General features: G+C 49.0%; 1 protein-coding gene across 4 annotated transcripts in view; it reads left to right on the top strand.

Annotated features, from left to right (window-relative positions):
- The window catches only part of AKT2 (AKT serine/threonine kinase 2), a 56,051-nt gene that overhangs the window by 33,690 nt on the left and 9,566 nt on the right, over positions 1-12,795 (top strand). For all 4 annotated transcript variants that reach the window (XM_066242245.1, XM_066242246.1, XM_066242247.1 and 1 more), the window contains exons 5-6: positions 11,987-12,140; positions 12,560-12,691. In XM_066242245.1, coding sequence (XP_066098342.1) covers positions 11,987-12,140; positions 12,560-12,691 — 286 coding nt within the window. The remainder of the gene's footprint in view (positions 1-11,986; positions 12,141-12,559; positions 12,692-12,795) is intronic.

Below are 12,795 nucleotides of genomic sequence, written 5' to 3'. Positions count from 1 at the left end.
CGAAAAACTGATGATTGATGCTTCTCATCTTTCTCCGTTCCTGTCTGACCCTATCTATCCCTCCCTCTGACTCTCTCTCTCTCTCTGTCTCTGTAAAAAACAAACAAACAAACAACAACAACAACAACAAAAATATGTGGTGTTCATGGCTCTCTCAGCCAAAAAGGTTCCCGACCCCTGCCTTAGTTCATTGATTGCTTTTTCATATGTGCCTTGACCGGGGGCTACAGTAGACCGAATGACCCCTTGCTCAAGCCAGCGACCTAGGGCTCAAACAGGTGAGCCTTGCTCAAACCAGATGAGCCTGCACTCAAGCTGGCGACTTTGAGGTTTTGAACCTGGGTCGTCCGCATCCCAGTCTGACGCTCTATCCATTGCACCACTGCCTGGTCAGGCAAGAGTCCCTTTCTTAAGACTGGCGGAGGGGGGTGGATGACTAGTGAGCCCCACTTTCCACCTCTTTTTAGCAGCTGCCACTGTCACTAGGGAGAAATCTTCAAGGGCTGCTCTGAGGCTGATGCCAGCTTCCTGACCTTCACCTCAGGGAAGTGTGAGCTAGACACTCAGCAAGAGGAAGCCTGCTTTGCCCTGGGCTGTCCTCATCTCCCTGAGCCACAGAGACCCACATAGGCCTGAGCCAGGACTAGGGGTGGGGGGCGAGGGCTGACAGGGGCCACCCTGGTGACAGGTCTTTGCCTAGATGCTGCAGCAGCCTGCTCGCTGCTCCTAGTAGCTTTTCCTTCCTTGCCCAGTAGGCTCTCCCAGGCAGCTGGAGGGATTCCCTGACCTCCGTCCTGCCAACTTCTTTCCAGCATACATTTAGTATAGTAAATGAAGGTCCAGGTTCCCACATCCCGATTCAGCAATTCAGCATTTGTCATGTATGCCTCATCATCTGTGTTTTATGCTGAATTTTGAACTTCTATTCGTATTCATTACACTTACCTCCTTAATACCTCAGCAGGCATCTCCTGAGTGTAAAGACTTTTCCTACTAAATCATGGTAATATTATCACACTTGAAGTGATTCTTTATAATACATCTTGAGTAACTTCCTCCCCATACCTGTGCCATTCTTAAATTTCCCCAGTTGTCCTCAAAATGCTGTTTTGCAAACCAAAATTTATTCAAGGTACATGTTGTTTCTTTGGCCTGTTTTAATCTACTTCAGCTCTTTGTCTCCCCACCACCACCATGAGACTGATTTATTTATTTATTTTTTTTTTGAGAAGAGGGGAGATAGACATACTCCTGCATGCGCCCTGACCACGATCCACCTGGCAACTCCCATCTAGGGTTTACACTTGGTCCAACTAAGCTATCCTCAGTGCCTGGGGCTGACACTCAAACCAGTCAAGCCACTGGCTGTGAGAAAGGAAGAGAGAGAGAATGGGGAGTGGGTGGGGAAGAGAAGCAGATGATCATGTCTCCTGTGTGTACTGACCGGGGAATTAACCTGGAATGTTTACACGATGGGCTGACACCCTCTCCACTGAACCAACTGTCCAGGACTGAGATTGATTTTTAGATATGCCAGGCTAATTGTCCTACAGAATGTTCCACACTATTGATGAATCATATTACTGCCTTTTGGTGGCTATATACTTTGGTCTTCTGTGCCTGTATTTCCTATAAACCAGAAATTAGATCTAGAGCAGGGTTGGCAAACTATAGCCCAGCCTTCTGTTTTTTAAATAAAGTTTTATTGGAACATGACCATGCCCATGATGGTTTTTTCCCTGCTGTGGCAGAGTTGAGTAGTTGTGATAGAGACCTGTGTCCTGCAAAGCCTAAAACATTTACTGTTTGGTCCTTTATAGGAGAAGTTTGCAAACCTCTAGTCTTGGCAGGTATACTTAATATTGTATTACATTAGTGTGAGCTTATTAATGTAAATCTCATAATGTAATATCTCTGCTTAGAATTCTGAGTGACTTTTAGTCCCATTTGGGAGTAAACTCCAAAGTCAATTTTGATTATCAAGTTCTACATGGTCTGGCCTCCCCTCCAGAATCATTTCTTACCATTAGTTTCCTCATTTTAGCCACTCTAGTCTCCTGCTGTTCCTTAAACACGCCAAACATACTTTCTACCTCAGGACCTTTGCACTTGCTATCTTCTTTGCTTAGAATCTTCTTCTCCAAGATATCATTATGGTTCTTTTTTTCTTTTCTTTTTTTTATAGAGACAGAGAGAGTGTCAGAGAGAGAGATAGACAGGGACAGACAGGAACGGAGAGATGAGAAGCATCAATCATTAGTTTTTCGTTGCACATTGCAACACCCTAGTTGTTCATTGATTGCTTTCTCATATGTGCCTTGACCGTGGGCCTTCAGCAGACCAAGTAACCCCTCACTTAAGACAGCGACCTTGGGCTCAAGCTGGTGAGCTTTTTTTGCTCAAACCAGATGAGCCCGCGCTCAAGCTGGCAACCTCCGGGTCTCGAACCTGGGGCCTCGGCATCCCAGTCCGATGCTCTATCCACTGCGCCACCGCCTGGTCAGGCATTATTATGGTTCTTTACTTAATTTCATGAAGTGCTCTGCTCAAATGTCACTTTCTTGGAGTGTTCTGCTGTGTCCCCATATCTCTGTTACTCTCATCTTGGCTTATTTTTCTCCATAGCACCATTTTTCTTCATAGCATCTATTGACCAGGTGTGACATTTTATATGTGCTGGTAACATAAATAGATATTCAGTGAATGTTGGTTGAATGAATAAAAGAATAATTAAAAATACTCTTCTGTTGCCTGACCTGTGGTGGCGCAGTGGATAAAGTGTCAACCTGGAAATGCTGAGGTCGCCGGTTCAAAACCCTGGGCTTGCCTGGTCAAGGCACATATGGGAGTTCATGCTTCCAGCTCCTCCCCCCTTCTCTCTCTCTGTCTCTCTCTCTCTCCTCTCTAAAAATGAATAAAAAAAAAAAAATACTCTTCTGTTGGCTAGACCCTGTTCTAAGATCTTTGTATCTATAAACTCTAATTTTATTGTCACAGTATTTCTAGGAGATAGTTCCTCACCTGTTAAATGGGGACGACACAGTGAAACAGAGGCACAAGGAAGTATAGAAAAAAAGAAAGGTCTGAAGGGCCCGGGGGTTCCTCCCCCAGGCAGGCTGGGTCTGCCTCAGCCAGCTCAGCCATCCGAGGGTATCTGTGAACAGAGGGGAACCTCAGATGCCCTCCAGCTGCAAACAGTCTTCTGGGTTGGAGGACAGCCCTGATTACAGGGAAAGGTCTCCCATCTGCTATCAGACCCACAGTCACTTGTTGCTCCTGAAGCTGACAAGTACAGGCCTATGCATCGAGCACAACCCTGCTGCCTCTGGTTTATCAGGCTTCCCTCTGGGGTGTATGTGGTCCTGCTCAGCAAGGTATCTAAGAGCTGGGTCCCCGTCTCTGGAGTCACAGACACTGTGCCACTTCTCATTGGAGCTCAGTTCCCTGACTGTCACGCAGAACATAGGAGGAAGTAAATGTGAAAGTGCTGGTCTGGCCCCCCATAGAATCCTGCTTGTTGGCTCCTTTTCTCTCCTCCATCTTCTCTGCCACCAGCACCTCTTGCCTGGAGGACTGCCAGTGTCTCGTCCTGCTTCCTCTCGCTGCCCCCAGTCCATACCCCACACAGCAGCTGCTGAATTGAAACAGAAATAGCATCCTGTCACCCTTATGTAAATCCTTCAGTGACTTCCCGTGATGTTAAGATGTAAATCCCTAACTCAGTGGAACATGCAGCCCAGTGTGGCCTGGGCCTGTCCTCCCTCTTAGCCTCATCTCCTCCATTCCCCTCTCTCTGTCAGATTTGGCTCCAGTATACCCGCTGAGCCTTCTGCAGACACCCAGGATCCCTGCTGCTCAGGCCTTTGCTGTGCTGAGAGGAAACCTGCCCGATTTCTTTTCCTCCCAGCATTTTGCATGGCTGCCTCCTTCCCTTCATTTCATTTCACTTCACAGTCGTGTGCCAAGTGCCTGTTCTTGGTGCTGGAGATAGTCCACATTCCAGGGACATCTTGCAAATCCTTACTTACATGCTACCTCCTTGGAGAGGCCCCCTCAGACCATCCTCTGAGAAGGGGCTTCCTGCTCCAATCCTTGCCTTGGGAACTTTACACACTTACCTTCTCCATTAGGCTGGGAGCCCCGTAGGGCTTCATTCTTGCTGCAGCCTCAGTGCCCAGACCCAGGCCTGGTGCACAGGAGGTACTTGGGAAGTATTGTTGGCTGGCTGGCTGGGCGGGCGAATTTTCACAACCACCCCTGAGATGCTCACTCTGCCACACATTGCCCTGAATGCTTTATATTTGGGGTTGCGTTTCACCCTTACATGACTCTCTGGTCCCTGTTCTATGTGGCAGCCAGCTGAGGCACAGGAAAATTATATCACCTGCCCAGCATTGTCTTTAGGAAGGACAGAGCTAATATTCATGCCAAGCTACCTGACTTCAGAGCGTGTGCACCAGCCACTCTGTGATGGCCAGTATATGTGGGAGGCAGACAGAGGCTGGAGCTGTGAGGCCATCCAGACCCCTCACAGCCAGTTTCCAGTGAGGCTGAGCTCCAGTTTCTGGCTCCTGAGCCAGTGCCATGCTCAACCTGGTGTTGTCTGGGGGAGCATGGCTCCACCAAATGTGCCTTCCTGGCCCTGGAGCCCAAGTGAGGGATAGGAAGGCTCCTGAAAGTTCCCCTCAGGGAAGAAGTGGTTTACATCATAGGGGCACCTGGTTCTCTGGGCCTCTGCTTGTTGGCTGTGTACCTGGGGACGTGTCTGCCTGTGTCTCAGTCTCCTTGTTTATAGGACATAAATAGCTACCTTTCATAGAGTTGTCAGGAGGACTCATGGGGTTACCTCCTGTAAAGCATCTGATTACTTTATGTGAGTAAACTGTCCTCTTAGAAAATTTAAAACAGCCCTGGCCATTTTGCTCTGTGGTAGAGCATTGGCCTGGCTTGTGGATGTCCTGGGTTCGATTTCTGGTCAGGGCACACAGAAGCACCCATATCTCTCTCTCTCTCTCTCTCTTCCTCTCCTCCAGCTATGGCTCAATTGGAGCTAGTTGGCCCTGGATGCTGAGGATGGCTCCATGGCCTCAACCTCAGGCACTAAGAATGTGTCAGATGGGCAGAGCATCGCCCCTTAGTGGGCTTGCTGGGTGATCCCAGTTGGGGCGCATGCAAGGGTCTGTTCTGCCTTCCCTTCCCTCCTCTCACTGAATAAAAAAAAAGAGAGAAAAAAAAAGAAAATTTAGCCAGACCTGTGGTGGCACAGTGGATAAAGCGTTGACCTGGAATGCTGAGGTTGCCGGTTCAAAATCCTGGGCTTGCCTGGTCAAGGCACATATGGGAGTTGAAGCTTCCTGCTCCTCCCCCCCTTCTGTCTCTCTCTCTCAATCTCTCTCTCTCCTCTAAAATGAATAAATAAATAAAAATAATTTTTAAAAAAAGTTCTTTAAAAAAAATTTTAAATACTAACTTTGGTAGATCTTAGATTAGAGAAATAGACTGCATTTGTGCACATGGAGGGCATTGGTGTTGCTGTTTAGAGGGCGAGTCCCTCTGAAAAAGGTCAGCTCCCAAGAGGATGCTTTCCTTCACTTGGCTCCTGGGCTGTGTGGTATGGCATTCCTCACTCCCTGAGCCTTTGGAAGAGCACCCTGCTTCATCTTCCTGGGCCTCACCTGAGAAGGAAGCTGTAGCTTTCATCAGGGAGTGGTGGTGGGGTGCCAGGAGTCAGGTGGCTCCACCACGGCCTGGCTGTGTGACCACCACAGGGGACTACACCTCAGTTTCCACATCAGAAACCCGCTCCTCTTCCCGTGCTCCCGTGCTCTTAAGGGAGATGCAATGAGGTAGTATCTGTGGAGCTGTTACTGTTCCATTGTGTCTCTTGTGGGGAAAGAGTTTGGTTGCTTTGGGAGCTCCCCTTTGAGGCATGGAAGGCATGTCATCCCCAGCTCTGGGTGGGAGCTACCCTCTGCCCCAGACACCATGTTGCAAACCCTTGAGGAGTATCCTGGACTGAGGCCCTTGCTTTTTCTCTGAATTCTGAGTGCTGCAACCTTGCAACCTTGGTCCAGTTGGAACAGGATTGGGGGCTTATCAGGTGTTAGGAGAGTCCTAGTTACCCCCATCCAGCCTGTGGCATCCCTGCAGGTTCTGCACATGCCCGTAGGTCTAGGCACCTGAGTCAAGGTGGATAGGATAGGCGTAGGCCTCCCCCAGTGTTGTTAACATCTTTCCTGAGTGGGGCACTATCTATGTATGAGGTGCTTTTACAGAGGAGCTCACCAGCATCACAGTGTCCCCACCCTACCGAGGAGGTGGTGAGTTTGCCAAGCTGATAGAGTTGCCATTTTAGCCCCAGCTGACGTGGCCCTGGTGCCCATGCTCCTGATCAGCAACTCTGTGGCCCAGAGAGCTTGCTTCAGAGAGCCCCTTGGAGCTGCTTCCAGAGCTCCCGTGGCGGGGGTGCACCGGCGTTGGTCTATTCGGGCTGCTGTCGATGGACTGTTCTCTCTGTAAACAGAGATGAGAGCATGCTATGCATCTTAGTCTGCAATTTGCTGTTTTTTCATGTGATAGCCTCAGTATGTGAGATATAGTTTATATACTTTTAAAAATTGATTTGAGAGAGAGAGGAAGGGAGAGAGATAGGAACATTAGTCTGCTGTGTGTGCCCTATTGTGGAATCAAAACGGTAATCTCTGTGCTTCTGAGCGACACTAACCAACCAGAACTATCTAGCTAGGTATGTATATATTTTTAATATATTAGCATATCCCTTAGGACAGGCATCCCCAAACTAAGGCCCGCGGGCCGCATGCAGCCCCCTGAGGCCATTTATCCGGCCCCCCACCGCACTTCCGGAAGGGGCACCTCTTTCATTGGTGGTCAGTGAGAGGAGCACTGTATGTGGCAGCCCTCCAACGGTCTGAGGGACAGTGAACTGGCCCTCTGTGTAAAAAGTTTGGGGACCCCCTGCCTTAGGAGATAGGTGACTTTTAAATTTTTTAACATCTATGGTCGTCTTATACCCAAAGTCAGCACTAAAAAATTTCTAGGACATTTATAGTAAATCATGATATGTGCTCCCATCCCCATTTTTTGAAATACAGGAATATTAATGTAGGCACAGCGATTTATGTTGTAATTGGTTCCAAAGAGGGCGCAGGGTAGAACAAGTTGAGTAATGCCAGCCTGAGGCATTGGATCAGGGAGGGAAGAAGCCACTGCTGTTCTGCTTGGCCATGCACCGGCCTCGGTGTGTTCCCTCTGGCTGTGCACCGGCCTCGGTGTGTTCCTCTGGCCGTGCACCGGCCTCGGTGTGTTCCTCTGGCCGTGCACCGGGCCTCGGTGTGTTCCTCTGGCCGTGCACCGGGCCTCGGTGTGTTCCTCTGGCCGTGCACCGGCCTCGGTGTGTTCCTCTGGCCGTGCACCGGCCTCGGTGTGTTCCCTCTGGCCGTGCACCGGGCCTCGGTGTGTTCCTCTGGCCGTGCACCGGGCCTCGGTGTGTTCCCTCTGGCCGTGCAGCGGGCCTCGGTGTGTTCCCTCTGGCCGTGCACCGGCCTCGGTGTGTTCCCTCTGGCCGTGCACCGAGCCTCGGTGTGTTCCTCTGACAGTGCACCGGGCCTCGGTGTGTTTCTCTGACCGTGCACCGAGCCTCGGTGTGTTCCTCTGACAGTGCACCGGGCCTCGGTGTGTTTCTCTGACCATGCACCGAGCCTCGGTGTTTGCCTCTGACAGTGCACCGGGCCTCGGTGTTTGCCTCTGACAGTGCACCGGGCCTCGGTGTGTTTCTCTGTGCAGCGGGCCTCGGTGTGTTCCCTCTGGCTGTGCACCGGGCCTCAGTGTGCTAAATCAAGCTTGGGTGTTCTCATTTAGTTTTGCATGGGGCCTCGGTGTGCTCCATCTGGCTGTGTGTCAGGCCTCAGTGTGCTTCCTCTGACTGTGTGTGCAGCCTTGGTATACTCTCCATCTGTAATGCAGGAGGAGGGTTAAGTGCTCTGTGAATATTATTAGAGGATAGTGTAATTAGACTGTACTTTGCCTCAGACTCCAGTCCCTCTCCCCACAGGCCACCAGGGCCCTGTGTCAAGACCATCTTTTTCGGAGGTGTTTGTGCTTATCTGAGTGTGCATAAATTCCTGTTGTTTCTGACTTGATAGTTTGATAGTGTGCTCTGTTCTGTACCTTCCTTTTTTCACTTAAGATGTCTCAGATCATTCCAAGTCCACAAATAGATCTGCCTCATTTTTTCCATTGCAAACTATCCCCTCTGTACCTCACGGAGCTCTGTGAGCTCAGTGCTCTTGCCATGTGTCCTCAAATTTAAGATACCATCACCTGTAAACACACCATTATTTTATATAATACCATGAAAAGGCAATGCCCAGTTAAATCAGGACATGTGTTGCAGGACTGAGGAATTACAGAAGTACAGTTGACCCTTGAACAGCATGGCTTGGAACAGCATGGTTCCACAAACACATTTTTTTCTTTTCTTTACTTTTTTTAAGTGAGAGGAGGGGAGATAGACTACCACATGCACCGTGACCAAGATCCATCTTGCATCCCATTTGGGGCCAAATCAGCTGAGCTGTTCTCAGTGCCTGAGGCTAACACTCAGACCTACTGAGTTATCTTTAGCACCTGGGCTGCCATTCAAACCAGTCAAGCTACTGACTGCTGGAGAATGGGAAAAGAAGGGGGAGAGGGAGGAGAAGAGAAGCAGGTGGTCGCTTCTCATATGTGCCTTGACTGGGGATTAAACCTGGGACACCTGCGTGCCCAGCTAACGCTCTATCCACTGAGCCATCCAGCCAGGGCTCACATGCTTTTTTCCCCAGTAAATACTATTTGTGTTTTTCTCTTCTTTATGATTATCTATTTTTATTTTATTTATTTATTTTTTTACAGAGACAGAGGGTCAGAGAGAAGGATAGATAGGGACAGACAGAGAGAGATGAGAAGTGTCAATCATCAGTTTTTCGTTGCGACACCTTAGTTGTTCATTGATTCCTTTCTCATATGTGCCTTGACCACGGGCCTTCAGCAGACCAAGTAACTAACCCCTTGCTCGAGCCAGCGACCTTGGGTCCAAGCTGGTAAACTTTGCTCAAGCCAGATGAGCCGCGCTCAAGCTGGCGACCTCGAGGTCTTGAACCTGGGTCCTCCACATCCCAGTCCGACGCTTTATCCACTGCACCACCGCCTGGTCAGGCTATGATTATCTATTTTTTATATAAATTTTTATTTTTTTATTTTTTTTACAAAGACAGAGAGAGGGATAGACGAGGACAGACAGACAGACAGGAACGAAGAGATGAGAAGCATCAATCATCAGTTTTTCGTTGCACGTTGTGACACCTTAGTTGTTCATTGATTGCTTTCTCATATGTGCCTTGACCGTGGGGCTACAGCAGACCAAGTAACCCCTTGCTTGAGCCAACGACCTTGGGTCCAAGCTTGTGAGCTTTGCTCAAACCAGATGAGCCTGCGCTCAAGCTGGCGACCTCAGGGTCTCGAACCTGGGTCCTCTGCATCCCAGTCTGACGCTCTATCCACTGCACCACCGCCTGGTCAGGCGGTTATCTATTTTTTTTTTTTTAATGTTTTTAATTCTTTTTCTTAAGTGAGAGGAGAGCAGATAGTCTCCCACATGTGCTGCAACTAGGATCAACCTGGCAACCCCCATCTGGGGCCGATGCTCTAATCAGCCGAGTGATTCTCAGCACCTGAGGTCTACACTTGGACCAACTGAGCTATCATCTGCACCAGGTCCTATGCTTGAACCAGTTGAGCCACTGGCTGAGAGAAGGGAAGAGAGAGAGAAGGGAGAGGGGAAGAGAAGCAGATGGTTGCTTCTCATGTGTGCCCTGACTGGGGATTGAACCCAGGACATCTGCACACTGGGCTGATGCTCTAGCCACTAAGCCATCTGGCCAGGGCCATGATTTTCTTAATATTTTTCTCTCTGTAGTTTACTTTATTGTATGAATATATACTGCTCACAAAATTAGGGGATATTTCAAAATGAGTACGAAGCAATAAAAGCACTTGATTTTTTTATTAAACAAGAACATCAGAAAAGCAAATGACAAGTCAAAGAAAGTTGTTCGATTCTGCAAATGAGATACAAAACCAACTTTCATTTCATTGATGAAAATGCACTATACAAAAGGCTGAAAGTACTGGAGTATCTGCACATTCCCTGATCCTCTAATTTTTGTAATCCATGTTAGCATACAGCATAGGTTTTAATTGACTATGTTATTAATAAGGCTTTTGGTCAATAATAGGCTATTAGTGGTTAAGTTTATGGGGTGTTAAAAGTTAATATACGGATTTTCAACTGCTCAGGAGGTGCCCCTCATACACACATGTCAGTCAAGAGTCAACAGCAGTGCTATTTGGTATGTGTGGAAATGGAGACTCAGAGGTACAGCAGGGTGGCCCAGCCACTTGTTCCCTATGTGAACTTGAATAGGGACCTCAGGAATGTAAAACAGTAATAACTCTGATGCCTGTGGCTGGGGGCAATTCTGGAAGATACTGTACTCACTGGGGCTTATTTAAATTGCTGTAATTTTGGAAGTTGCCTATTTACACTCTTTGAAATTTTTATTCCTAGCAAATGTTTTATTTTTCCCACTGTTCACATGCCTGTTTTAGAGGCATATCAGCAAAATCCACAGCGGGTTCAACAGATAGTGGGTTGAACCACTTAAAAAATTGCATAGTGCCTCAAAAATGAGAGGTATGAACAATTTCATATCATTCAGCTTCATGTTTTTTTCTTCTTGGTCTGGTCACATTTACTTATTTTTCCCTCTCTCCCAACAACAGCTTGCAAGTATCAGAAGCAAATTTTTCCCCAGCGAATCCTAAATCATGAGTGACAGACTAGCTTATTGTTTTTTGGGTTTTTTAAAAAATATATTTTATTTATTCATTTTAGAGAAGCGAGAGAGAAGGAAGAGAGGAGGGAGAGGAGCAGGAAGCACAACTCCCATATGTTCAAGCCCAGGGTTTTGAACCAGCAGCCTCCACATTCTGGGTTGGCTCTTTACCCACTGCACCACCACAGGCCAGGCTGACTTATTGTTCTGAAACCAGACTCCCTTTTGCTGGGACCTGCTTCCCTGTCCGCCACGTCCTCACCCTCCTCCCGGCCTCTGCCCCAGTCCCATTGGACACCTCTGTCCCTGACCCTTTCTCTGGGCAGACTGCCCCTCCAGGGAGTTATTATGTTGGAGGCACTTGCCTCTTAAGATCTTAAGCTCCTCTGGCTAGTGAATCCTTCTTTTATTCTTGGTTTTCATTATGAAAACATTGGTCACTTGCACTCATGAGCTTGTCATTTGTTTTGGAAGAATTTGGAGGAGTATTGTCTCTTCTTCATTCAAGGCCAAGGGTGGCAGCTCATTTTTAAGAGGCTAAGAAGAACCTGACTGGTGGTGGTTCAGTGGATAGTTGACCGGAGACGCTTAGGTTCCAGGTACAAAACCACAAGATAGCCAGCTTGAGTGCAGGCTCATCCAGCTTGAGCATGGGACTGTAGACATGATCCCATGGTCACTGGCTTGAGTAAGGGGTCATTGGCTTGGCTGGAGCCTCCCAGTCAAGACACAGGTGAGAAAAAGTGACACAACTACGAGTTGATGTTTCTCATCGCTCTTCCTTTCCCCTCTCTGCTAAAAAAAGAAGAAAAAGAGGCTAAGAAAGGTGGTTGCCACCTCTTTGATTATTTAACTGCTGCTTGACTTCAGGTGGCCCTTTCCTGGGACATGGACGGTCTTTGTCCTTATTCCACTCTTGCACTCTCCCACCCCGAGGGCCTGTAAAATTTCAGTTTGGTCCCATCAGCGCCCCCCCCCCCCCCCCCCCCGCCCCAGCTCAGACAGATCTTGCCAAAATGCCCAACTGTGAGGGGTGAGGCTCAGCCATTTATACCCAGGACTTATGGCTCCCCTGATCTGCCCCCACACAGGGAGGAATGGATGCGGGCCATCCAGATGGTTGCCAACAGCCTCAAGCAGCGGGGTCCAAATGAGGACCCCATGGATTATAAGTGTGGCTCCCCTAGTGACTCTTCTGCAGCTGAGGAAATGGAAGTGGCGGTTAGCAAGGCGCGGGCCAAGGTGGTAAGTGCTTGGGGGGCAGGACTGCCAGTCTGTGAGCACTCCTCCACAGCGTTGACCCCGCTACCCTTAGTTTCCAAGCGGTGTGCAGGTGCCCGGTCCTGCCGTGCTTCCCCGTAGGTGGGTGATCTCCTGGTGTATATGCCCAGCACGGCTCTGCTCACCTCCTCCTGAGAGGTTGTCAAGACCCATCCACTCCCATATCTGAGCCCTCCAAGGGGAGCTGAGTGGTGGGAGGGAAAGCGTTGGTCTGAAGGCCACTTCAGAACCAGCACTTGCTGCCCAGAGCTTCCCTTCCTGCTCATACTAGAGCCTTTTGGCAACAGTGTCCTTTGATTTTCCATTTTCTTTGTGAAAATTTTCTCCCACGGGCCATGTGCCTAGTTGTGCTAATGGCCCTGCTCTCTTCCCATGCCTGGCAGACCATGAATGACTTTGACTATCTCAAACTCCTTGGCAAGGGCACCTTTGGCAAAGTCATCCTGGTGCGGGAGAAGGCCACCGGCCGCTACTATGCCATGAAGATCCTGCGGAAGGAGGTCATCATCGCCAAGGTGGGTGCTCCCCGGGCTGCCGTGGGCTGGTCTCTGGGGAGTGGTGGGGAAATGCACAGGGTGGGGACACCTACTCGTGTTTTCCTTTGCTAGTGTCTCCTTTT

This window comes from Saccopteryx bilineata, chromosome 9 (genome assembly GCF_036850765.1).
Source record: "Saccopteryx bilineata isolate mSacBil1 chromosome 9, mSacBil1_pri_phased_curated, whole genome shotgun sequence".
NCBI lineage: Eukaryota > Metazoa > Chordata > Mammalia > Chiroptera > Emballonuridae > Saccopteryx > Saccopteryx bilineata.
Note: the sequence above shows the minus strand (reverse complement) of the source record. Positions and strands in the feature narration are given on the sequence as shown.